Source organism: Enhydra lutris, unplaced genomic scaffold, assembly GCF_002288905.1.
Source record: "Enhydra lutris kenyoni isolate GAN:26980312 unplaced genomic scaffold, ASM228890v2 scaffoldscaffold41, whole genome shotgun sequence".
NCBI classification, from domain to species: Eukaryota; Metazoa; Chordata; class Mammalia; order Carnivora; family Mustelidae; genus Enhydra; species Enhydra lutris.
Window position 1 is genome coordinate 1,385,897 of NW_019154125.1, and position 27,877 is coordinate 1,413,773.

The 27,877-nt window shown below is 40.5% G+C and overlaps 1 protein-coding gene across 2 annotated transcripts in view; it reads right to left on the reverse strand.

The window, feature by feature from the left end:
* The window catches only part of LOC111155440 (tripartite motif containing 55), a 42,422-nt gene continuing 14,545 nt past the window's right edge, over positions 1-27,877 (reverse strand). Inside the window, exons 5-11 of one of the 2 annotated variants that reach the window (XM_022515597.1) lie at positions 21,661-21,894; positions 21,294-21,316; positions 21,066-21,190; positions 19,307-19,563; positions 17,717-17,969; positions 16,259-16,346; positions 18-123 (exon numbers count right to left, since the gene is read on the reverse strand). In XM_022515597.1, the coding sequence (XP_022371305.1) occupies positions 18-123; positions 16,259-16,346; positions 17,717-17,969; positions 19,307-19,563; positions 21,066-21,190; positions 21,294-21,316; positions 21,661-21,894 (1,086 nt within the window). Of the gene's footprint in view, positions 124-16,258; positions 16,347-17,681; positions 17,970-19,306; positions 19,564-21,065; positions 21,191-21,293; positions 21,317-21,660; positions 21,895-27,877 lie in introns of both variants that reach the window. The other variant, XM_022515598.1, reaches the window with a different exon arrangement.

Genomic DNA, 27,877 nt, shown 5'->3' on the forward strand with positions numbered 1-27,877 from the left:
TCATTCACTCAGGGAGTTCAACCAGGAAAAGGAGAAGACATGACGGGCTGGCTCAGAACCAGCTCCGTTCCCACTCCCTGAAGCTGCGGCCTGTACCTGGAGGGGAGGGTCCTCAAATCCAATCTGCAACAGAAGAAAATCTGGATCAGAGGAAGAAGAGCCTATTGGGTTGGTCCAATCCTTTTGGGTTGGTCCAGTCACTTTTCTACTCAGGAGAAAGGATAATAATAACAATTATTATATAGAACATAATTATTATTAGGGATGGAAAGCAAGCTCAGGATGTCTTGGCTATGGCCAAGAGCCATGAAAATAATTCACGCTCATGATCCCAAAAGGGGCAGCAGTAATGCATGCAGTGGAGGGAAGTTCTTGGGAAAGGGTCCAGGCTATTTTTTTTAAGTTCACATATATATGATTTACTAAGCCGAAAGTGGCATTGAACTAATAGGAACTTGTGTTTAGAAAAGTCCGCAGTGTACAACATGATAACTATAGTTAACACCGCTGTCTGACATATTTGAAAGTTGTTAAGGAGATCCTAGGAGTTTTTATCACAAGGGGAAAAAAAAAAAAAAACGAGAAAAAAACACACTTTTTTCTTTTTGGCATCTATATGAGTTGGTGGATGTTAACTAAACTTACTGTGGTCATCATTTCATAATATATGTTAAGTCAAATCACTTACACTTTAAACTTATACGGTGCTGTACATTATATATTTATACGTAAATAGTATATTTTTTGCAAAGCTGCAAGCTTAGTTTTGAACAAATCGTGAATGAAAGGACTTTTTTTTCTCTAGGCAATAACATCTAATGACATCAAAATTTCTAAAGAGATATCTATTTTTTATATAGATAGCTCTATAAAAGGTATCTATCCTTTATAGATACCAGATACCGTTGTGATTTTGAAGTAATTGACCAATCTAATCTCATAAGTGAAATTAATTTTTGTTGTTTTGAGTTGAAAAAATAATGATGAAATGGGGGACAATCATAAAGAAGTCTTGCTGAAATGCAATTTGATGTGTATACTCAGATTCCTTACATTTAAAGGTACTTTGACAAACACAGCTCTTCCTAGAGCTACGGAAGATGGCCTAACAAATTCTGATGACTTCACTGGTAAAATTATCCTGCTGGATTAGAATGGCACTGATTTCAAAGCAATGAGGTAGGCACATGCATTCAATGCAGAAGCCCGGGGTGATTTTGTGAAGCTGCTGCATGAATGGACGATAGAAAGCTGACATGACAAAGCAGAATTTTGGTAAGTACGTTGTGTTGTTGCCACTTAAAATAGTTTAGAGTGAAAATGAGTGCTTTTCCTGCACCTTCCCAGATTTTACTGTAAATATGTGTTTTAGGGTAATGTTTCAAGTTCAGTAAAATTGTCCCAAGTCTTTATGGTTCGGGGATTATCCTTCCACCTACCATGTTGTTCCTTAATAGAAAGTTTAGAAAGGCCATGAAATCATACTCAGTCACAGTAGAATAAAACCAAAGCAAGTAGTTTTCCATGAAGGAATAGTTGAGACATCAAGTGAAATTGGGCTTTTTTTTTTTTTTAAAGGCTACTATTATGCTATTAGATTCTATTTAGTGATGGGTTAGATACCTCTGTGTCCTTGAAGTTGATGTGGAAAAAACAACATCCTGACAGAACCCTGTGCCTTTTTATGGACATCAAACTATTCTCTTCCCCACTGTAGTCACCTTACTCTAACTACTCCTAAAAACAAAACAAAATTAAAAAAAAAAAACTAAACCAAAATAAAACAAAATAAAAAAAACAACCAAATAAACCCCCAATCCAAGTGATCTGGGCATATCAATGAGCTGTGGAAAACCTTTCTCTAACCACAATTTTATAGAAGTGAATACTGAATTCTGCCTAAACATACAGACCAGGAGTGTGCATTTTGTAGCCTCTTTTCCTTGAAAGCAGACCCTAATCTAGAGGAATCTTCCATGACAGCTGTTCTGAACTATCTAAAGGGCAAAACTAGTAGCGTAAGGTATTTTCTGTAGAGGGATATAATCTTTGCGAAACTGCTGGTGGCTAACAAACGATTTGATACTACTGCCTTTGGGATTTGTATATATTTTTGTGCTTTTCTGTACTTGAGAAGAAAATCTATCTTCCACTGAAAAAGTTCTAGCTGTTAGTACCTGACAGCCTTCAAAACTTAGTATCAAGTAGTTTAGGTTGCTCCTTTAACATTCCTTGTGTTTTCGTGCAGGTATTAGATTTCCTTCTAAATGATATGGACAAATGCTGTCTTTCATAGAAGAAAAGCCAGTGTCAGAGTGCTTGCCAAGAGCAGAGATTTATCCTGAGTATTTTCAGGTGGTTACACCATCTTCTTGGTCTTGTTTATGTAAACTTGGGGACCCACCAACCATCTCAGCAAAGATGTTTTATGCCAAGACGTTGAGCCTGGCATAGAATCCCAGACTAGCCACTTACTAGCTGTATGACTTAGATAAGTCAGTTAACCTCTGACTTAAAAAACTAAGGTTTTTCTTTTTGTAAAATAGAGATGAGACCCTATCTCACAAGGCTGTTGTGAGTACTGAATAAATAAAGTAATACATCTAAAGCACTTTGCACATGCCTCACTTACATTAAGTGTTCTTAAAATGTGCATTTCCTCCTTCCCTCTTCACCCCTTCCTTCTCCTCCTTCTTTCTTTCCTTTCTTAAGTTAGCGAAGAGGCTCCCCTACCATGCAGAATCACCTGGGGACGGCTAATGAGGAACTATATCAATAGCAGTGACCCCCCAGTGAGGAAAAATGATTATATTTGCAATCATCTTGTCAGAATTGGTTATTATAGGATTTAATTCCTGTGGCATACTGTAATCATGTTTATCCATGATCTATCCAGTGTATCTCCAAGTAGCCCAACTTTATATATGGCTCTTTCCTAAAGGAAGAATGAGTTAAAGATTTAGAAACCTCGTTTCTATGAGTACAGCCCATTGAATCATAAACAGACCTTTTTCCTATAGCTGTCCTCAAATAGAATTGTATATATGTATTCCTTTAGGTAGTTTTCCAAATGCTCCTCTATCCAAATGCTATTTCTTGGGAATACAGGTGTTCCATGGAGCTGAACAAAGGACAGAACATGACAAGCACTGAAATTCCCTACCTGCTTTTGTGTTTGTCCTGCATTTCAGTCTACTTTGAGATGTATAAAAAGATGAAGAAAGGATTATTAGTCCCTTATTACACTAAATTTTACACATTTTTCTCCAGTAACCAAACTTACAACCATCACCTAACACTCTGCTGTATCACTATGGGGCTTCAGATAATTTGAGAAATGAATTTTAGGCATAAAATAAAAGCAGGAAATGGACTAGGGAGGCAGCATTTTCCCTGTTTCAACTGCGAGATACAATTCAGTCAAGATCCACAAAAGACCGTAGAGGGGAGTGATATACATTTGCTTAGGAGGAAGACTATCTTCTTAGATGAACTTGACCAGGAATGCCAGGTATTCATGAATCAGATCCACGCAGAAATAAAATACTTTCCTTGGATTTCTTTTTCCTGTTACTATCAAATTTTTTTTGAGAAGAAAAAAATTAATGTCAGATTATGATACAAGGTCCTTCTCCATAGAAGAGTAGGGCGATGAGAGGTTTTTCCATCCAAAGCTTCATGATGTGCTGGCATCATCCTATCAAGTGAGGTCATCTAGAATCATTGCTTACTGATGGGATCAAGGATCATGCATTCTTCCAGAGGCCTGTGGACATCTGTCTCTGTGCCCAGGACAGTTCCAGGTTATGGACTGTTTACTTTGTCTGAACTGTGTGGCTTGAGTAGTATCTTGATACAAACTTGAATTAGTTGCAACATTAACAAATCAGGTGCAAGGATGTGGAGAAAGAGAAGCCCTTGTGCACTGTTGGTAAGAATGTAAAAGGGTGCAGCTGGTATGGAAAACAGTGGGGCACTGCCTCAAAAAATTAAACATAGAATTACCACATAAGCCAGCAAGTCCACCTTTGGGCATATACCCAAAAGAGTTGAAATCAGAGACTCATATATGCACACCTATGTTCATGGGAGCACTATTCACAACAGCCAAGAGTGGAAGCAACCCAAGTGTTCATCAGTGGTTGGACTGGATAACTAAAATGTAGCATATACATATAATAGGATATTATTCAGCTTCATAAAGGAAGAAAATTCTGACACATGCTACAACATGGATGAACCTTGAGGACATTATGCTAAGTGAAATAAACTGGTCACAAAATGACAAATATTCTGTGATTCCACTTACAGAATACAAGAAGTATCTAGAGTAGTCAGACTCATAGAAACAGAAAGTAGGATGGAGGTTGCCAGGGACTGGGGGAAGGGGTAGAATGGGGAGTTGTTTTTTAATGGATACAGAGTTTCAGTTTTGCCAGATTAAAAATTCTGGAGATTGGTTGCGCAACAATGTGAACATACTAAGACTACTGAACTGTATGCTCAGAAATGGTTAAGATGGTAATTTTTATGTTATGTGGGTTTTACCACAATTAGAAATTAAGAAAAAAAAATAGGAGACTTCACATTAAAATCTGGATATGCAGGTTCTCTTGACAAAGCAGAAATACAGCAATCCAGCACCTGCATGGAGAACCCCCACTCTCTGTCCCGTTGGATTGGGTATGCTCTCTCTCTCTCTTCTGATTTCCATGGTGCTCACTACTCCCTTTTGCCTCCTTTGCTGCAAGGCTGGTTTCAGTGGCCCTTTTTTTTTTCTGTGCTTATATAGTTGCTATGCTCAGATTAAAGAGGGAGGCAAATTAAATCTTGTATTTACGCTTTTATTAACATTTTTCTTTTACCTGGCTTGCTTTTGCATTAATGTTACCTTTGTGGTCTCTAAAGACACACAAACCTGTTACTCTTAACTGAAGGCTAGTTTTTAGTAGGAAAGCGTTGATGAGAAGAGCATGAAATGCTCAATGGAGTCTTTGGCTTGATTTTTTTGTTTTTTTTTTTTTTGAAGACTTTATTTATTTAATAGCACAAGTAGGCAGAGCCATAGGCAGAGGAAGAAGGAGAAGCAGGCTCCCTACTGGGCAGAGAGCCCCATGCGGGGCTTAATCCCAGGGCCCCGGGATCATAACCTGAGCCCTAACCCACTGAGCCTCCCAGGTGCCCCTCTTTGGCTTGATTTTCATGCTAAACATGATTTTTTCTTTTTTAAGCCAGCATGCTTCTTGTAGCAAGATTCTTGACAAAGCATAAAACTGCCTTCAGTGCTCAACTGAAGCCAGATGTGTCCCTGGGCACTTAGCAGAGGGCATCTAACTGGTGCAGTTTAGTGAAATCCCCTTATCCTAGGATGGAGGCAACAGCAGCAGCCCCTTTACCGAAATACATCCTGCACCGCATGATCCACTGGCTGACCCAAACCACACAGATGCATTCCTGATAGTCACTCTCGCACAAGTCTGGGTTCACATTTAAGAGGGAAAATTTTTTTTTAGCTGGCCCAAGTGAAAAGCTGGGCTCTCTGATAAGTAACCAGTGCCCTCAGGCTTCTTCAAGGCTGCCTAGAGACTCCAGGAGGTGCCTGCATCTGCTTTTCCCCAAATGATCATTCTTTCTACCACTGATGATCCTGGTCTGTTGTTTACCTGCCTGTGTTCCATTTCCTCGCCTTGTCCAGGTGATAGTAAGGTATCTGATCAACTGAATGACGACTGAGACATTAATGGATGCTGATGGCTTAATGTACACCCCTGCCACATATCATGGGAATATCCATGTCTTATCCTGAGGGACAACTATGGTGAACATGGGAGCCACTGTGTCAGACCATTGAAGGGATGTTGGGGTCAGTGAGAAAATTTGTGTCCAAGCCCCGACCCTTGGGCTTCTATCACCTCTCTGCTGCTGTGTATGCCAATCACAAATTCAACCTGAAAGAAGGATCTGGTTATTCCCACCTGTTAAATGCCAGTCCTCCTTGGCCAATTCAAAAGGACCCTTACCCATCTATAATGAAATCCATTTGCCTTAAAGGAATGTGGATAGAAGGGATAAGGCTAGACTTGAGGCTGCTGAGTGGGCAACCACCCTGTTTTTACTCTGAACCTGCTAGGCCGGGTCAGAAAATCAAAGTCAGAGGCTGGGAACAGGTATGAGTAGGATTGCTGAGGTCATGCCTAGAATGTTTAGTCAGAAAGACTAAACTCAAGCACTGGCCTGCTCCTTACTTAGCATTCCTGAACTGCAGGCCCTTGGATAGCTTAAGCATTATGGATTCCAGACTGGAAAAGAGAATACGTCCGAGAACCTGAACCACGCATCAGTGTCTGAGGTATAAGTAGGATGTGGTCTGTAATTCACAGCCGAGGGTCTAAGCCCTGTAAATTCTGCTGGGCAGGTCTTCTACCGCGGGTATTTCTTTCTGTATTTCATACAGATGTTTCTGCTTGGTGGTGGAGCAACTGAGATGCATTAGGAAGCACAGAGGTGTGTAAATATAGCACACTCTCTGTGAATGCTACAGGAAGAAGAAAATAGGTACACTCCAAAAGAGCTATAGAAGGAAAACACCCACTAAAAGCATTTTTTCTTGGGAGGATTTGCAGCTGTACACACTAAGTAAAGGAATGGGTGATGGGTGAGCCTGGGTGGCTCAGCTGGTTAAGGTTCCAACTCGATTTCAGCTCAGGTCATGATATTGGGGCCCGGGAATCCAGCCCCGTGGGTGTCTTTGGACCCTGCACTTAGGGGGCTGTCTGCTGGAAAGTCTCTCTCCCTCTCCCTCTGTCCTTCCCCATCACACTCCTTCTCTCTTTCTCACTCTGTAAAACAAATCTTTTTTAAAAAGAAAAAGAAGTGGGTGAAGGGATTTGATTTGGGAGCTTTGCTCCTTGTTAAGGGAAGACCAGAAACCAGAGTAATTTCCTCAGACCTATGAAACAAGAAAAAAACTAAATTTACCACTTTTTCTTAACCCAGAGTAAGATTTATGGTGTGTACTGTTTGTTTTGCTTTAAACATGGTATTTAGGCACTGATGGGGTCGGGGTGGGGAGCAGGAAGAAGCTAAAACGTTGGTAATCACAACCTGACGAACAAAACCAGCCTTCTTCTCTGATGTGGACCTGATGATTGTGTGTTCAACTGTAGAGTCTGTGTTCTCACCCACTCTGAAAGAAGTACTGAATTACAAAGAACTGCTCATTTGATCATTAATTCCTCACAGACGGGAGCTTCTGCGCCTTGTGTTGGGCAAATAGGCCAAACAAGTCCTCTTCTAGAGTCTTGGGAGGCTGATAGTATTACTATTTCCAACTTACAGATGAGAAACCTCAGGCTCAAGGAGGCTAGGACCTTGCTCAAAGTAACGCTAATGAGAGTGCTGAGAGAGATTAACAGTAACCACAAATCCAAAGAGAAAAGCATCTGCTGTTGAGCATGGGAGACTCCCGGGAGGGGCCACTTCCAGCGCTGGAAGTCAGACTTAGAGAGGCAGGTTGGTCAGCAGTGTGGGGTGCAACTAAGAATGAGGGTACCGCCATTGCAAAGGTCAGCCACACGCCTGTGAGCAGCGAGGCCTAGAAAAGACCTCGTGAGTCTGTGCCAGTGCCTCAAGAGCTGGGACTGAAAGCAGGGGAGCCCCTATTTTGGCTTTTTCATCAACCCATGTAAAGTGGAGATTCACTCACTTTTCCTACACGCGAGCTTGGTGTAGGGTATATTGCACGCTAACAGCTCACACTCCGTGGCGGGGCAAGGTGGGGCGGGGCAAGGTGGGGCGGGGCAAGGTGGGGCGGGGCAAGGTGGGGCGGGGCAAGAGATCACTGGGCTCTAAGCTCCCGCCTCCTGTAAAATGTGCAAGCCTAACGATTCCTCCTGGACAGGGTTGTTGTGAGCTTTGAATGAGTGAACGTCTGTGAAAGACTTTGTAAATGACAAAGCGAGGGACACACAGTAGTGACAGCCCTGTCACGCAGCATCGGTTTTTCAGATGCATCAACGTGGTGATGGATTCTTTGTCGGTTGTAGTGGGAGAAAAGAAATCCCCAGTATGTGCAACACTAGCAAGGGTCTTGGGTTAAATTAGAATAATAAACAGTTTTAAGACACTGGAAGCAAAATTCAGCTAGCTTGGTTGTAAGAACTCCCCCAGAGAGCTCTCCCTGGAGCCTGCATTACTGTTTTCATGGAATTGTAGGGCTGTAGGCACAGGTTGCCCGGGGAAATGAGTTCATTATACTGCTTACACACAACATGTATTTCCCTCTTTCAAATGGATACATCCGTTTTAGCTTCCTGTTAAAATAACCTTTACCAAGGATGCTATTTGATCCTGCGAAATAGAGCCTACAATTTTAGTATAGACATTTTTTGTCCTTTTAGAAAAGCCCCCAACTTGACAGTAATTAGGAAGTCACTTTCCCAACAGGAAAAAAAAAAAAAAAAAAAAAAGCCGGAAAAATAATTGCAATTGACGAATACAAATGAAAAAGCATTAATAATGTTAATGTAATGGTCTCATTAAAACTTCCTTAAGAAAAATCTTACTCTCTCCTATAGTTTTTTCTATGTAAAATGGACTGCATTTTATTATCATAACTTCTTATAACTGCTAGAGTTATTAAGTCCTTGATGGTGTTATGCAGTAAATATAGGCCAGTCCTGAGCTCTGATCAATTTTCTCTCTATTTTTACCAAGCTTAAATTCCAGCACAGGCAGGGTGCTGGCATATCAGCAATTTGTAAGCTTGAATCTCCTAGTTTGTAAAAAAAAAAAAAAAAAGATACCACAAGCCAGTTGCTCTCAGTAGGGATTTCTGTCTGAAAATAATTTGACACCCTGAATCCCTCAATTAAATTTAGAGAACATAGTTAAATTTTCATTCATTTCAGTTTGTTTTGGAAAATTAAATAGATCATTTCAAAGAACATGGGACCTGTAGTCACACTCATGGGAAATCATGTTCTTGGTCTCCTGCTTAATTTTTTAAAATGTTCTGTAAACCTTGGGAGATTAAATTCACTCAGAAAAGCAGCTTTCCAGCCCTCTAGCGACCAACATCTCTCACCTCTCAGTCTTCAGGTGGCAACTAGAATTAATATTTGCCCTGGAAATCAGAATCAATGGTTTGGTCTCAAAGATCATTTGCATGAAAATGATTTTATCTTTTTGCATATGACACCTGTGGAGACCCAGGATTCCACATGGTGCTTTTCCTTGGAACTTTGGCCTAATGTTCATCTTGGTTTAGGAAGACATGAATATCTTCTAGGAGACCAAATCTTGGAATGATGAGAAATTTGATAAGGTCTCAGATCTGGGGACACATATATTGGTTTCTGAGAACCTACGAGATAAACCCTTCAAGAAGGGAAAAGACTCTGCAAGCCCCTACTTTTTAAACCATAGGCTTCCTTCCTTCCTTCCTTCCTTCCTGCCTTCCTGCCTTCCTTTCTTCCTCTTTCTTTTTTCTCCTCCTTTCCCCTCCACCATTATCTCTCTCTCTCTCTCTTTTTTAATGGTTTTTTTTTTTTTAATTTTTTTTTTTTTTAATTTTTCTCTGGGAGCACCTTTGTAACCTCACAGGGTAATATTTATAGTGCCTGGACTGGGGACTAAGATGGTAAACTGATTTTCCTTGGTGACACTTGCCCACTGGCATTGACTTCCATACATCCCTTTTGCTATTTTAAAGTAAAGAGCTCAAAGGTGTAGGGGACCAATGTGGTTCCTAGGTTCTGTGTCTGAACTCATGATATGCTAGATAGGAAGAATCTGGAAACACTTGAGACAGTAGAAAGGACCATGTGCTCCTGCCTGTCAATACTTGGGTTGGGAATCTCAGATCTTCTTAGCCAAGAAGGCAGCTTGGTGCTGGAAGTCCCTGGCCCATGATAGGGTGGCCTCTGTCAATAATGTGAAAACTGGTTTAGATAAGACAAGGAGTGAATTAGGGCATAAGTGTATCATGAAAATATACAGAGACATTTGCTTATACAGCTAATTACATCAGAACTAAAAATAGGGCACCACAGACCAGTGACAACCAGTCATTGAATCATAAAGTTCAGCCTAGTCACTTAAAAGCATTAGATATGTCAGCTATTTCAGTTCCTGAAATGCTTGGCCCTGTACATTGCTAGGGGCAGAAGGGGAGACGGGATTGTTGGATTGGGGCTATGAGGCCTTCCCTATTGCCGGACACTTGCTACACCTTAAGGATTGTCAGCATCATTCTCCCCTAGGCTCTCCCCACCTGCCTTCTAACTTTGCTAAGTTACTTTAAAAGATAGTATATGTGTATGAGGACCCTCATACCCATTAAAGCAGGCAGACGCACACAAAAAAAGAGAGATAGAAAAGAATTTTGTTTTGCTTAACACTTATCTTGGGATAAATTCTTCAAAGACAATGGGACAATGCTAAATATAAATGCACCTAAACAGAGTTTCAAATGCATGAGGTAAAAGTAATAGAATTGAGAGGATAAAATACACAAACCAACAGTTATAATCAGAAATCTCAAACTTCTTCTCTCAGCGATTGATAACACAAGTCAACAGAAAATCAGTAAGGATACAATAGACTTGAACAACACTATCAATTGGGGTGCCTGGGTGGCTCAGTGGGTTAAGCCTCTGCTTTTGGCTCAAGTCATGATCTCAGGGTCCTGGGATCGAGCCCCAAGTCGGGCTCTCCACTCAGTGGGGAGCCTGCTTCCCCCTCTCTCTCTGCCTGCTTCTCTGCCTACTTGTGATCTCTCTCTCTCTCTGTCAAATGAATAAATTTTTTAAAAGATTCTTAAAAAAAAAAAGAAAAACACTATCAATTAACTGATGTAATTGACATTTATAGAACAGTCACTCAACAACAACAGAAAATACAATGTTTTCAAATGCACGTGGAAAATCCACCAAGGTTGACCATATTCTGGGCTATAAAACATATCTTAAATTTAAAAGGATTGAGATCATATAAAGAATATTCTCTCTCCACAACAGAATCAAACCAGAAATCAAACAGAAGGATATCTGGAACATCTCCAGATATGTAGAAAATAAACACTACTCATCTAAATAACTCATAGGTCAAAGAACAAATCTCAAGGTAAATTAGAAAATATTCTGAATTAAATGAAAGTGAAAATACAACATACCAAATCTTGTGGGATGCAGTTAAAGTAGTAAGTAGAAGAAAATTTATAGCATTAATGCTTATATTAGAAAATAAGAAAGATTTCAAATCAATAATTCAAATTTTCACCCTAAGAATCTAGAAAGAGAAGAGAAAATTAAACCCAAAGTAAGCATAAAGATGAAAATAATAAAGAACAGAGATGAATGAAATAGAAAATTTAGAAAAAAAGAGGGAAAACCAATAAAGCCAAATAAAACCAATAAATTAGAAGACTTACGTTACCTGATTTAGAGACTTCCATAAAACTATAATAATCAAGAGAGTGCCAGTATTGGTAGAGAGACAAACATACAGATTAATGGTTCAAAGTAGAGAATCTACAAATAGACCTGAACACATATGGTCATTGGAATTTCTACAAAATCATCAAGGTAATTCACTGGAAGGAGGTGTTGGAACAAATAGTGTTGGAACAAATATCTATATGGAAAATAAGCAGACAAAAAAAAAATCCTCGATCCTTCTCTCACAATACAAAAATTAACTTAAAATGATCTTAGATCTAATTTAAGAGTTGAAACTATAAAAATTCTAGAAGAAAATGAGATAAAATCCTTGTGATTTTTTGAGGTAAGCAAAGCTTTCTTAAGACACAAAAACCACAAAGCATAAAGGAAAAAAATGACAAATTGAACTTCATCAAAACTAAAAATGGTTGCTTTTCAAAATACACTTAAGGACATGAAAAAGCAAGCCACATACTAGGAGAAAATATTTGCAAAACATGTTTGATAAGGGAGTTTTGTCCAAAATAACATAAAGAACTTTTACAACTCTCCAATAAGATAAACAGCCCAAAGAAATAGGGCAATTGTGAACAGATACTCCATCAAAGAAAATATCAAAATGGCTTAGAAGCACATGAAAAGATGCTAAACGTCAGTAGTCATTGGGGAAATGCAAATTAAATGACATAAAATACACATCCATTAGAATGACTAACGCATAAAGAAGATTGACACTGTACCCACGGGGATGCAGGGAGGGGATTAACTGTACTGCAAAGGCACATGAGAGCACTTTGTAGACTGATGGAAATATTCTACATCTTAATTGTGTAGTAGCTATAGAAGGCTACATATTTGTCAAAACTGATTAAACTATAACACTTAGGTAGATTTTTAAACCACATACTGCTCTTCTCTTCATTCATCTACTATTCTGTGATTAGCTCTACCGCGTACATTCTAAGAATTTGCTCTACTGGGCAGTGAGGTCTCTAAGTGCCCTCAGGTGGTCTTTAGAGTTGAGCCGTAATGGATTTTATGGACTTTATGGCATCAAAAGGGGTAATTGCAGCTCTGTAAACATTCAGCTGAAAGCGTGCCTCGGAAGAGATTTGGGAGAGTTTGGGAAATGGACATTTATGGAAGAGCTTCAAGGCAGGACATATATTTTGAGAAATGCGATGGGCTGTCTGTTTCACTGAGAACCTGTTACTATTGTCCCTTGGTGTGGCTTACATCAGGCCTGAGTCTGTAACCCTCCCAATGAAAACATACTGAAACAATTTATAAAATTCTTAGTACTACATTTCTCACTCTCTACTGTGTAAATCAATGAATCTTTTTTTTTTTTTGTAGTTACTTCATCTTCCCTGTGAGAAAACTGAGGCTCAAAGAAAGTAAATGCCCAGAGTTGGTGCAGAGAAGTGGGAGGACAGGAACCTAAGTCCTTTTTATTAATTTCATAGATCTTTCCAGTGCCTGAGACAGAATTCCTACCCAACTTGTTTGTCTATTTTCAGACTTGAAGAATGGAATGTGAAAGTAGCTATTCTATTCTTCAACAAATAGCTATGATATGGTAAAGCTTCTAGGTTCTCTTATAACTTCAGCTTCACACTCTGGTGAAATATGTGAGTTGGAGTTCTTATAGAGGCAGAAATTTGCAGAGATTTTAATGTCAAAGTCCCTATTTCCAAAGCAACTGACTCTCACTGGGGTGTGGGGAGGGAGGAATAGGAGGCCCTCTGACCTTGAGGCAGCCAGCATGGTCCAGCTCAAGTATCAGCCAGAACAGCAGCCAACTTAATCCACCAAACAGGAAGACATTTCTCTGGAAATCCCTGTTCCCTGAACAGCTTCCTTTAAACACTTTGGACAAATTCTTCCACACAAGGCCACTAAGCCTCCTTAGGGAGGGAGGAAGGGAAACAGGGAAGGTCTTTCATTGTTGCTGGTCCCACTTTGGAAAAATCTAACTGCCACATATATTCCCAATAAAATACTCAGTTGTCCATGAGTGTAGGTTGTGGGAGTGGTTCTTGTCTTAACACTCAGATGTAATTTGCATGTAAGTTGTATAAGAGGAAGGGCAAAGGAGGGAAGCAGACTGGACTTGGAAATGGCCACAACAAGGCATGCCCAGGAGATGAGGCTCACAGAGATTGCTTTCCAAGGGCAGCTGACCCGCCTCTTTCCCACCTTATTACTGCCCTGTCCTCTAAGATTGACTAGGGTGTGATGTCACTTTTTCAAAATAAATGTAAACATTAATACATGAGGTAGATCAAACGTTATTTCTCCCAAACTCTCTTTGCATTGACTGAACATACAACAGTTATGGCCTAGAAAGGTGGAAACTTAGAGGGCAATTTTGCAGCTAAAGACCAGTTCATGTCTAGGGGCTTTCACGGGGTTTTCTGGGAGAAATAGAATGTTGCAGGATTCAAAGTGCCTCCTGCAGAAGAGTCTGTCTTCTGTGGGATTCAGTTTTGCCACAGGGATGAATCCAAACCTTGCTGAGAAATTTATTTTTTTTTTTTTTCAAGAATGGGTGGTGGGGGGAAGGCAACAGTGTTCCTCTGAATCCCAGGTGGCCACTGGTGGAGACTGCGGATGTCTGGTTTTTGCCACGACCAGTTTCTAACATATAATCTGCCTATGCAATTGGGTGAAGAGAGAAAGTACGGGAAAAAGTGGAGATTGTACGGTATCAGAAATCACAGGCAGCAAAGGCAAGAGCGGGTTTCACTGTGTGAATGGATGTGAAGAAGGCACTTGGAAACAGAACATCTGTCTTCTTAAAAGCCTGAAAGGGACTGAAGTGAGTTTGTAGATCAGTCGGTGAACCTGAAATGCTTGAGAGTCTCAGGCAACCTGATTCCCTGACACATAGTAAAGAGAGGTAAGACCATTGGGGAATCGAGGAGAACTTTTGTGTCACATCCTAAATGTCCAGGGAAAGGCTAATAATAAAGCAGGGAATTCCAATAAGCTAACCTTGCATTGGACAAATATTAATTTAGTGAGTCGGGTTCTGAAGTGGTGAAAATGAAGCAGGCCTGCAAAATTCCTCAGGGGGGCGCGCCTGGGTGGCTCAGTGGGTTAAGGCCTCTGCCTTCGGCTCAGGTCATGATCCCAGGGTCCTGGGATCGGGCCCCACATTGGGCTCTCTGCTCAGCAGGGAGCCTGCTTCCCCCCCACTTCTCTCTGCCTGTCTCTCTGCCTGCTTGTCATCTCTGTCAAATTAAAAAAAAAAAAAAAAGAAAAAATCCTCAGGGGCCAGGAATCTGATACGATGGTGAGGTCTCTATTGATCTGTCCATATTCTTTGCAATGGTGAATGCCAATCACCCTACTCCAGGGCACTCCCAACTGTCTCACCCTCATCTTAGCAGACAGGCATGTGAATGTCAGGGTACATGACATGGGCTCAGTGGATGGCAGACAAGAAGCATGACTCTTCCCCCTGCAGCCTCAGAGAAGCATTACAAGAATATATGGCAACAAAACCCCAAACCTGAATTCTCAGAATATAAACTGAACTCTTCAGACAATTATTCAGATCCACAGTGATTCAGGATATTCCCGTAAAATATGGTGTTTTCTCTCTCCCTCATTTGCCCCATTGAGTCCATGGCCAATGCTTCTACCCACTGCTCTTCACCACAAATATTAAGCAGACTGTAAGGACACTAGGAACATTCTAGGGTACACAGGTTTCTGGCTCACTATTAGACACTGGGGGTAGATCCTAGTCACCCATAGTTTCAGACATGACAGGGACCCATGGAGATCCTACCGTCATTGCTGAACAGACAGCTAATGAGGCAGAAAGGAACTATGATGGGAGCTTCCAGAAGAGTCAATGTCAACCCAGGAAAAAGTCAATGAGCCAGAAATAGCTGAGGCCTTTCAGCACCAGTCACCCTGAATTGATTCTGAGTTACAGGCACGAGGAGCTGGGCCTCAGGTCCAACAGGGTCATTTACTCAAAAGAACATGAGGCTTGAATCTTTAAATATTATTAAACTGATAATCTCCCAAAGGCTGTTAAAGGAGTAAGATGTCAGTTCCCATGCAAATCTTACAACAGTCATTAAGAAAAGACTTGGGTAGGAAAAGGGAAGATTTTGGCTTTATGACTTTTCTTGGGTTCTCATTCTTTATGTCTGGTGGATGAATGTTGATCTTCCTGCTTTTTATTCATTCAGATCTCACCTGGCTGAAATCCCCTTGATGGTACTGCACCAGGGTATCTTTCTCTCAGAGATCTCCTCTCTCAGCAAAGACCGTAGACTCTGAGGATTCAAAGAGAACTGAGAAGTCCCCCGGACCACCTGCCCACCAGTGCAAGGATTGCCTGCGTATCTTTGACAGGAGTCATCCAGCCCCATCCTGGGTGTCTCTGGTGTAAGCATATGAAATGTAGCTTCTTAATCTATGGAAACTGTATACATTCCTGAACTTGTCCTCCCTCTACTTTAAGAGCAGTGAATCCTCACAACACTTTTGAAACTGGCCTCCACTCATGGCCATTCTGGAGGGTCCATTCTTAGTGGATTACTGAATAATTGCCCTCTGAGTCAGGATCCCCCTCCATGCAGGATTAGATAATGGAGCAATTCTCCTCAGGAAGGCACCTTGAGGTGATTGCATTGTAGGGAGCTTGAAGCCATGAGTATTATCTAGAATTTCGATCTTTTTCGATGGCTAAGCCTCAAAGTTGGGGAGAAACTGATCTCTGAGCCTATAGAGTAGGAACATTATGGAAGAAACTGCATGAGATGTTAGTGAAGGGAAAAGAAAATATTTCCTACCCATTAAAGTAAAAACCAAGCACTGAATCTGACGCCAGATGTAGTGAAGTATAAGAAAAGCCAAAAGTGCTAGGCAGATTACTAACTCCTGTGAGAAAACAAGAAGAAAGCTTCACTGATATTATCACAAATAATATTTTCAACATCATTTAGATGGATTTTGCATTTTGGTTTGGAGCCCTATTACATTCTCCTATTATGGGGTTTTGCACCACTGTTTTCAGAAAACAGCTCCTCCTGACTCAACTTCCACTAAATATGTAAGAAATCCAATTAACTTTCTAGAAATAAAGTTCCCATAAATTTTCTAGAAAACTTTACATTCCATTTTTAACCGAAAAACTACCTCAAAATGTTTCCTTATACCAAACATTTATTTTTGTCATTTTTCATTTGTGAAAACAAATATATGACACAAAAACATGTTACTTTTCAGTTTTCCAAAAATAATTTCCCTTTATTACCTCATGAAAGTAACGTTCACTTGAGCAGATACAGTCAAGAAATAAGTAACTTTCTGATTTTTTGAAAAATGCCATTTGTTGTTCATTATCACCTGATGACCCGGCGCATGAAACCAGGGAGTATTTCTTTGATGTCCCATGTCTGGGCAACATTCATGTCCACACATCATTTAAGAATGTTCATAAGGATGGAACAACCATGAGCATTCTTCCTTGTGAAGAAATTATAGAATATTTCTTCTAGGGAGTCTTTGAGCCATGCAAACATCTAACCCGTTGTAGGAAAAAGACATGGCCTTCAAAGTACATTATAAAAAGGAAAAAAACAAAAGGTATTAAGTGACCCTTAAAAAAAGCCTAATGTAGGAAAGCCTGTGCTTTACTGCTCCCAGCAGCTCATGTTTAGGAAGCTCTGGTTTAATCAAGCCAAGACTATCTTTTTCTAGCCATAGCCAACACACTCCCAGAATCCATGAGTCAATCAGAGGTTATTTTCCAGAGCGGACTTAGAGCTCAGTTCAAACGTGCTCCTTCACGGTTGCTGGGAATGACACAAAAGCTTGGGATTAGTTTTTGGAAGCCCAGGGAGGACACAGAAAAGGCTGAGCAAGGGCAAGTGGCCTTGGCAAAGGGAAACCTGGGCCAGCAGCCAGGCACCGCAGACAAAGCAGCTTCCGACTGCATGCGTCGGGGTCCGGTGTGCTTGGACCCCCTCCCCCGGGAAGCCAGGTGTGGGGTCACCTCATAGAGTTAAGTCAATCTGTTTTCTTTTTTGTTTTACCAGACTTAAACAAACAAACAAACAAACAAGCCCACATTGGGGGATGAGTTGTTTCTGCATTTTCCCCACAATTAGGGTTTCTTTCTGCCCCTTGGGAAGCCCTTCTTTCTTGCTGTGACCCCAGCAGGACGCTAGGTGGCATGGGGGAGCATTCCAACACGAGAGCATCAACACTAACCTGAGAAGTAGCAGCAGGTGAACTAGTTTCCTTACCACTCACTGCTGCCCTCTCACTGGCGGCAGCTTCTGCCACTTCTGCCTTCTGCACATTCGAATCCTCAGAACCAGGAGGCCCTATGTGTCCCAGACTTTCGCTCCCTGGGGTGGAAGGTGGGTTGGTGGTGGCTTTCCGGGTTTGGCCTTTATACCAACTAGGATAAAACATTGGATCCGCAGGGTCCGTTGCTGCAGGGACTGGAGTTTCAGACTCTGTGGTCTGCTGAGAGCCAGTGGGCACAACCTCCCCCTTAATTGGGGCAGATACATTCAAAAGTAAAAAAAGAGGAAGAAGAAGAAGAAGAAGAAGAAGAAAAAGCAGTCGGTTTTAGTTCCCTTTGGGTTTGAAAACAGTGAGCTGTCTGTGCAGTGCCTGGTTTAACACATGTTCAACTTGATCCCACCCTCTGCGAGCGCTCAGGGAAGGAGAGCTGCCCAGGCTCCTCTGTCTGGGCACCTTCATGTGCCCACTCTTGTTTTCTGTGCTTGTCCTTCTCTAGATGGTAGGCTGAGACAGATAGCAGATGCCTGGAATGAAGGGTGCTTATAAAATATCTGATAGAGGAGAAAGGTTGATCTATTGGCCACGATTAATATTTTGACATTCCAGGTGGGCTCACCAAACCTCTTTTCTAAAATCCCAAATTGATCTTATTGATCAAATCCACCTCTCATTTAGTTACCACACCTCTTTCAAACTCAGGGCAATTGGTATACCCAGAATTTCAAGAGTCGAGGAACTGTAAATGATCTTTTAGCCTGGTTTCCTATGGAGACCAAATATAGAATGTAATTCTTTAATTCAGAGTTTCCCCTCTGACATTTTGTTTCTATCGATACTTTCAATCCACTTTGAAAGCAGGTGCAAAACCAGGACACCTTTTTGATGAATCTACATTGCCCACAGACTCCATAAGTCGAGACCTTTCTGCTGAAGGTGTCGTGAAAGGCTTGAAAACTGGATAGTGACATCTTAGAAACTAAGGGTCAGCCATACAGATACAGGATTTGGGATGAATTATCTCCTAGGAAATCTCTATAACAGTTCTTTTGACATACAATCTCATCGAATGACAGATATATAGAAAATTAGATGTCATTTGTTTGCCCACTTACTGAAAGGTGTGACAGGGATAAACTAGCATGACTTCTCTATTTACTACCTTTATTATCTACAGAAAATTCAAAGTTCTAAAGGTATACTCATTTTATTTCTCACCCTGTACCCCACAAATGGTTTCAGAGCAGACCCAATCTTCATGACATTGGATCTCTATGAACTAACATGTTACACACATAGCCCTCTCCCCTGCACACAAAATTTCCAAAGATTGCCTCAGATTTGAGGGTGCTATTGGTGGGAAAATTGTGTTAAACTCAGTCTTACCAACCAATGATAACAACGAACTGTTGAATCACTTAGTGGACCTCCCCCCCTGACATTGTGACTGCTCTGAATTCTTTGTCTTTCACATACAAATGTCTGGCCTAAAGCTACTCTTTTCTTAAGGCAGAATAAATTGTTTGGGCGGTTCAGCAAGGAGGCACACCTGTGCGACCTGTGGGAGGGAATTAGTGAATGGTTACCTGTGTCACTGGGACATCTGCAGTGGGTGGCAGGGCTGGAGGTGGCTCTGGGGAGAAAACTGGAAGTGCCCCTGTGGCAGCCTGGAGCTCTGAGGCCAGCTGAGAGGGCTCCAAGGCTTTCTCTGGACTTTCCTCTTCTCCTGATGACTCTGTTCGAACATTTTCTACCTCTTCCACTTCTGCTTCTTCCCCTTCTCCTTCCCCTCCTTCTCCTTCTCCTCCTTCTCCTTCTTCTCCTTCTTCTTCATCTTCATCTTCTGGTAAGGTAATGTGTTCTTAAAATCATTATAATTACCACTGCAGCTATGAAATCAATTAATGGCCAGTACTTAACAGCCCAGATTAAAGTCAGGCTAGGGAAATCTTCTCCATCAGACACTGGACTATGGCCCAAATATGCCACATTCTAGTTAAATGTGGACAGGAGAAATGTGAAGATGGGCCCAACCATCTCCATCCTCCTTGTTCCCCTTCCCAGTACAAAGTGCAGTCCTTACTACTACTGTGAACTATGTACCTGACCCCCACACCTAGAGCCTGGCCACATTTATACCATACTTTGTCACATCTGCAAGCTCCTGGAGGGCTGGGGCTGAGATTTTCACTTGTTTATCTGTGTCAAATTAAATGGAAATACAACTCTCTTCCCTTTCTCAGAAAACATACAAAACCCTGTCTTGTTTTAATGCCTTACCTCCTCTGTTCAGTGAATGCTGACTTATGCCACAGTTAATGCCATGACTCTTTTTCTAATACATTGATCTTAATATTCCCACAGGAAATATTAAGAAGAGATGACAATATCAAGTAATTTTTTAAAAAAGATACATCCTGAAGACTTGCTTCTAAAGTTACATCTGGGGGCGCCTGGGTGGTTCAGTGGGTTAAAGCCTCTGCCTTGGGCTCAGGTCATGATCCCAGGGTCCTGGGATCGAGCCCTGCAATGGGCTTTCTCCTCAGCAGGGAGCCTGCTTCCCCCCTCTCTCTCTGCCTGCTTCTCTGCCTACCTGTGATCTCTATCTATCAAATAAATAAATAAAATCTTTTAAAAAAATAAATAAAGTTACATCTGTATACACTGATATAGCTTCCTGGTTATTAGTGGTCTAGTCAAGGTGTCTTGTCATCTAGATGACCATGATGAATCAAGACCATCAATAACCTTGGTCAGTTCCAAGGTTATTTTCCTCTTTTCAATTATTTCATGAGGACTAACTTCCAAGAGGGTGGTCTCTGGGCCAAATGGTAGAGATGCATTTATAACTTATGAAATACAGCTGGTCACAGAGAGCCAGTTTTGTTTCCAGGTGTGACTTATTCTGTGACTCATTACTATTCTTGCCCTCTAAAGTCCGATTGAGTGGATGTGCTACAATATCTCTCCAAATGTCTTCTACATTTTATTTTTATCTCATCCTTAACCTTGCACTTGATAACACTTCACAGCACTGTGGTTGACGCCTCGTATAGGGTTGCTGTTGAGACATCATCATCACCATCAATTATTAAGTGTTTGACTGCTCAGAGTCAAATGCCCAAAAATGGCATTCTAATGGGCACTGTGCTGTGCAAAGTTAAACACTGTCAACCAACTATATGACTCTGTAATGAAATAGAGTTTCACATTGGATTATGATCCTTGTATAATTGTCGACATCTATTCTGGAGGTGATCCTGAATCCCCTCTTTCTCCTGCTGAACCCAGCTGCAGCTCTCACACACCTGCAACTTTGGCCAAATGGTCACAAGAAAAACAAACCTCTGTAAAAATCAATTTCACGGATGATTTTTTCTTCTCTATTGAGGTTGACTGTGAAGTGGTTCATGTTCTCATAACCATGTTCTATTTTCTCCATCTGAAATGCCTTCGATGCTTCAGAAATTCTACAACAAAGACAAGTTGCCACTTTCTGTCACAGTCTAATGTTTGATAGCCTCGGGTAAAAATGAAAAGTATGCATTTTTCCATAAAATGAAAATTACTTACTTTTGTAACAGGGTTTTGGCATTCTGTGAAAGCAAACAAAAGACAGACTTACTTAAATTCTTTTCATCAAAGACTTAATTCTTTCCTCTGCTGACTCTGAAAATCCCAGAGCTTAGTTTCTAAATGCTATGAATAACTGCTGTTTTATACCAGAACCTTCTTATATTAAGTGATGTCATGGTCCCTTAAATATATGCTTATGAAGTTGTTTAAACAGATGGAGACATGAACACATAATGAGCTTATATTGTAGTTGGTAAAATAAATCAAAATGAGATATACATAAAATAACAAAAATATGATGACAACTACTTCTCCAGCACCCACCTTCTTGATTAGTTCTATTAGGTACCAAAAGGAGACTTACCTGCAGAAACACTGCCATTTCTGGCTCATCCATGAACTGGATTCCTGATTCAACCAACTTTGACACATTTTCCAAATGATCAGAATACTTTTTGATCAGAGCACGGACATGTTCCAGTTTCTCCTCTTGGGTTCGTGTAATGACTTGGGTCATTTCATTTTTCCTCTCCTCCAGGATGCCATACAGGTAATCAAACTTTTCACAGAGTTCCTGTTTCTGTTTTCTGCAGCATTCCTGTTAGTTGGGTTAGCTCATGTTAGAAAGTGTTTGAAAGAGTGTCTATTTGGCAAAATCACCTGGAATGTTTTGGAGGATAAGAAAATTTGCATATATAGGGTATTTTTTTCCCTTCAAGCTGGTCCCTTAGATAGAGATTCCCATTGTGTTGATACTTTGAAAATCTCATATTTATCAAATTTGATGCTTAGACAAACCCAAATCAACCAAATTGACTAAATGGATCAATGACTTTTTCATTATCTTCTTTATAAATGGAGAATTTCATAGAAATTGGGACACATTTTTTAAAAATTATATATTGCTTAGATAGCTTATAGTTTTATATCTTGCTTTATGGTGAGTGTGTGTATATGTATGTGTGTGTAAGGAAAACACCATGATACTTCCTTATTTGTACCCTTCGGTCTCTCTGCTCCACCTACACTACTTCTGTCCTAGTTTCAGTCCTCGAATGGAGATTCTGGTTCTTCCCACTGGCCTCTGCATCTGGAATTTATTCAGGCAAACCCATACACTACAGCCAAATTCATTTTCCTGGAGTACATTTCCCTGCGGTATAGTGCTTTTTCTCTGACTACTCATTTTCCAAAGAATAATATTTTAACTTCATAACTGACTTTCCAGCTTTTCCATGACCTGGTTCCAGCTTTCCTTCATAGTACTGTACTATTCTTCATCGCAATGCCCTTTATCCAGCAAAAACAAACCACTCACTTTCTTTGCTCATCATTTCCCCTCCTTTTAGAATGCTCTTTCCCAATTCACAGTTGCAAACTCTAAGTAATTCTTTTTTTTTTTTTAAGATTTTATTTATTTATTTGACAGAGAGAGACACAGTGAGAGAGAGAACACAAACGGGGAATGAGAGAGGGAGAAGCCAGCTTCCTGCTGAGCAGGGAGCCCCATACGTTCCTCCATCCCAAGACCCTGGGATCATGACCTGTGCCGAAGGCAGACGCTTAAGGACTGAACCCAGGTGCTCCAACTCCAAGTAATCTTAAAGACATTGTTGGAATACCAGTTCTTCCATAAAATGTTATTTGATTTCTATGACTGAATGCCATCTTTTAGTTCTTCTGAAATCCCATAATATTTACCACTACTGGCATATACCTCTATCCACCTAGTCCTCTATTTATCCAATACTGTCTAAGACAAGGAAATACTGGATCTGGTCTTTGAGTCCCCAAGAGAAAGAGAGAAAGGCTGTATGGGAGATTAGACTTGTGCATTTCCATTGTGTGGCTGAAACACCTCTAGTACCATTTAACTTCCTTCTCTTTGAGTCCATGTTAAATCATAATTAATTTTGCAGTTGGCCTGATCATTGGCCTTTTGGTTTTTCAAGCTCCAGTAAGCTTGGTGTGTATATATGCCACTTTCCTTGGACCTGACCATCTCTGGGTCCAGGACCTTTACAGCTGAAAACAGGCTTTGAGACACCAATGATCCAACATAGCTCTCCTGTCCAGTGGAGGCTTCTTGGGAATCCATCCAATTTATCTGACATCTCTGACCTTTGTGACCCTTATTACATGTTCTTTCATTTTAGTAAACACTGGTTTCTTGTGTGTCAAGTATCACTTTTTTCCTATACATGAGTTTCTTAAATATCTAAAGTATAGGCTCTTTAAGGATAGAATCTGGGTCTGCTTAGGACATATACCACTTTGGACAACAGATATTCAGTATATATCTGTTAAACAGGTTTTTTAAAACTGTTTCATTTTCCCCCAATTTCTCTACTATTCTTAGAGTAAGGGGAAAAAATGGATAACCTAACCAAATAGTCGATTATGAAGATACTCCAAAAATGTGCAGGAAATACACCTCACTCGACTGCTTCCCTTGGAACACAATCAATTCTCATCATATTTTCTGTACAATAATAATGCATGAAGGAGGTAGGCTGAATAATTGAAATATGTTAAAGATTTATAGCAGGTTTTATGGAAGTTTATGGGTGCAAGACATTCAAGAGGAGCAGGGGTGGATGGCTCAATAAGAGCTTCTTAGTGGAAGCAATGCCCACTTTGGCCATAAAAGATGAGCGGGAGCAGAGGAGGTGTGAGGAGGGGATGAAAATCCATGGAGCCTTGACAGTTGTCAAGGTAATAGGACAAAAGCCCACAAAGCATGTCCAGACCTGGAAATCACTGGGCTTGCCAAATTTGCATCCATTTCCAGCCCTTTAGCTTGAGATCTGGACCATTATGAGGCCTCAGAACTGAAGCCTGTTAGTAGCTTCCCAATCAAACTTTCTTTCCCTGTATTGCTTTCCATTCAAGCTCACAGGAAACCTTGTGCTCACCGCATTCCTGAAATATGCCTCTTTGATGTTCAGAAGCTCTAATGTTTACTGCAAACATTTGATGGTTTCTAGCTTATTTTTCTAAAAGAAGTTGTACACTTGAAACATGTATAACAAATAGTAAGATGTGATACTGGTAGAATACTTTTGTTTCTGAAAAGTTTTCTTCCATAGGATTTAATATGTGTGAGAACATTCAAGCTCACAAAACCCAAATTATTTATAATGAGAATGATGTGAAATGATGTGTCATGGCTAGTGTTTTATCTAGTGGTTTAAATGAAATAACCACTTTATTTTTACGTTATTTTCAATTCCAAGTATATTTTATTTCCATTGGGTTTTCTAGTAATTTTGACCATATTAATTTTAATAAAATTACTATCATTTAATAGAACTATTATTTACTTATTTACAATATATCAAATGCTACCTTATGCACAGTTCATGCTTGATTATTATTATTATAAAACTACAAGCTGTATAAAACCCTTTTAATATTACCTGACACATTATGGGTACTATATCAGTGCTTACTAAACTTAGGTCTAATTATCCTTAATTTGAATTATTAAGTTGTGGAATTTTGAAGTCACAGGGAATATCAGAAGTAACCTGCTCCAGAGCAATCATTTCACTCATGTGGAAACTGAAGTCCAGCAGAGTTAAATCATTTTCTCAAACCATTCTGCCATTTATTGCTGGTGTCTGGCCTTGAGCCAAGGGTTTTGAACTCCTGGGTCACAACTACTCCTACCATAACCTGCTGTGAGACACTTGAAGGAAACTTGAAAAAAATTTTATGTGAACTACTGTGAACCAAATATATGTCTTTTAACAAAGCGACTCTGCAGCAAGTAGGCTCTTAAAGAAACTTCAGATTGTTTCAGAATTATATTCATTAGTTCACTCCTTCAGCAAAACTCACTAATTACTATGTACCAGGCATTAGAAGATCTAAAAACCTGCCATGATTTTTCCAGTGTTCATGAGAAGGGTAGAAAAATGATCAGATTTTCTAACAATAAAAAAAAAAACCTTCTTTTTTTTCCTCTTGCTTAATGTGCCTTTAGTATAATTCAATGCAAAATATGAGTCAGAAAAATATGTTTCTAAAAAAGGAAAAATATGCTTCTTTCTTGGAATTATGAAACTTGTACTTACAGACTTATAAATGAACCAGAGATGTTCAGGTTAACCTAATGTCAAATTCAAATGAGAAATATTCCATGAAATTAAAATTCTTTTATTTTTTTCATACTCTCCGATGTAGAAGCAATACATGAGAGACTAAGGTGGGTGCCTTTCTATCCTTCTGGACCACAAGACCTTCAAAGTGCTACAAAAGTCAGCTAACAACAAACACCTCAGCTTATCGACTCACCCTCTGAGGTAATTAAGGAACAGGTATATGTTACAGAGGAAAAATATTTTCTTAGAGGCCAGCTTGCTAGTTATAGTGATTACTCTGAATTTCAGCACCTCCTGCGCCTTTGTAACTATGGACCTGAAATGCTTTCAACAGTGACTTTCCAGTAACCTGAAAAATGGAATGGGAAAAATGTGGACTTCTGCCTCATCAAAATGTCTGCAGGTAGCATACTTTAAAGGATGATTGTTACCTGCAAAAGCATGATAGCAACCATCTCTATCTGTTCTCCACAAAAACTTCCTCACCTCAAAGATTTTTTTTTTCCCTTTTAACATTCTTTTGCACTTATTTCAGTTAAAAGGCTTGGTTTAAGAAAAAAAAAGGCTTCAGTAAAAATTCTTGGCTGTGTACCTTCTCCTTACCCCCACTTCTCTGGATGGTAATTGAATCAAGATACATACTTTTTGAACTCTGAAATTTATTTTTTCAAATATTCTCCATTTTCTTCCTTTTGATATCTGCAGTTCCCATATCCTGTGTGTGTGTGTCAGGGGTGTACACAGGGTCCTGTGTGAGTGTGTTTAGCGACTGAAGTAACTTCCATCACAAAAGCACTAGGTATTTGCCTCCAAGTATTTTCTGATGTGTAACCCCCACTGGAACATGACCTACCTCCTGGGTCTGCCAAGACTTAGAAAAACCAAAAGAAGTCGTCTGTAATCCTTGAATGAAAATAAGATTCATCTCTTCTCTAAGGTGAACCCAGTAGGGATGCAATATACCAAAAAGGGGTGACTTTATAAAGGGAAAACTGTGGTAAAATGGCAAAATGATGACAGGTGGAATATCTGTTTCCAACCAATGTCATAATATCTGGCTAAAAAGAAAAAAGACCGGGTAATCATTTGGCCATTTCCTTAGACGTGAGTAGGTAACCTTTAATATTTATCTAAAACCCATTGTTTAGCTGTTGCTTTCACAGAAATGTTAAAACTGACAGATTCAGGGCACCTGGGTGGCTCAGGGGGTTAAGCCGCTGCCTTTGGCTCAGGTCAGGATCCCAGGGTCCTGGGATGGAGCCTTGCATCAGGCTCTCTGCTCAGCAGGGAGCCTGCTTCCCCCTCTCTCTCTGCCTGCCTCTCTACCTACTTGTGATCTCTCTCTGCCAGATAAATAAATAAATAAATAATCTTAAAAAAAAAAAAAAAAAAAAAAACTGACAGATTCTAATTTTGAGCCTTCTTTATATTTTAGTGATGATAAGATATAAGATATGCAGCTGCAGAAAGAAGCATTCCAAGGGAAAAAAATCAACTACAGACACTCTTCTACTAAAGAGTATAGAACCTGCCACTCAAAGAACCATCATTCCATTGTTTTTAATAGCCAGATTTTCAGGGGCTCACTGTCTCCCCCAAACACTTATTGGTTTTATGGTCTAACTCCCCTCCTAGAACAAAACCTTCCTGGGAGCAGTAAACTTTTCTGTTTAGTTCATCACTACTTCCCAGCATTATGTGTGCAGAATATGGCATAGTGGGCACACATGAGAAAGACTGTCTGAATGGCGGAGTGAATGAAATATGACTTGTCTCTAGAGATATTCAGTCCTCAAAAGTTTCTATACTCCAAGGCTCTGCTTCATTCAGTACTCAAAGGAAGATAGCAAAAAACAGCCGTGCAACCCGAGGGAAGCCTCTTAGCCTTAGGGTGGTTTTCTTATCCCTGCAGTAAGGGATGGGATTGGGTGATTGCCAAGGTCCCTTCTGACTCTATAGTTCCAGACTCGACGACCTGAGGTAAATGTAGAGATATTCCAGTCTTCGGTCTCTAAAATGTTTCCACTCCTGGCAAATTTCAGGGTGGTCATCTTCAGCATGAAGACATAAATCCTATCTCCCGGCCCTGCAATGTCAGTCCCAGTTTGGGAATGTGCCAGGGCTATGACAGGAAAACCTAAGACAATTGGAACCGCTGCTCTTACCATGTAAGGAACACGCCTCTGGGACCAAAATAGAGCTGCAGATAAGCTCTTCGCCCCACCACTTGTCACTGAGCAACTGGCTCTAGCTGGGTCATTCACAGACCCACCACATTCCTCTACCACTCATCCACACCCACGCTTGTTTGGTGCAGCAGCTGGGTCTGGGAGGGCCCACTCAGACTATCTTAAGGTAGGAATAGTCTCCTGAGGAAATCAGCCGACCCTTTCCTCCTAAGGCCTCAACTCCTAGCACCTGAGAGAAGTCCCAGGAGTGCAGAGTAGGATGAGCAGCTGGGTCTGTGCCGGGCTA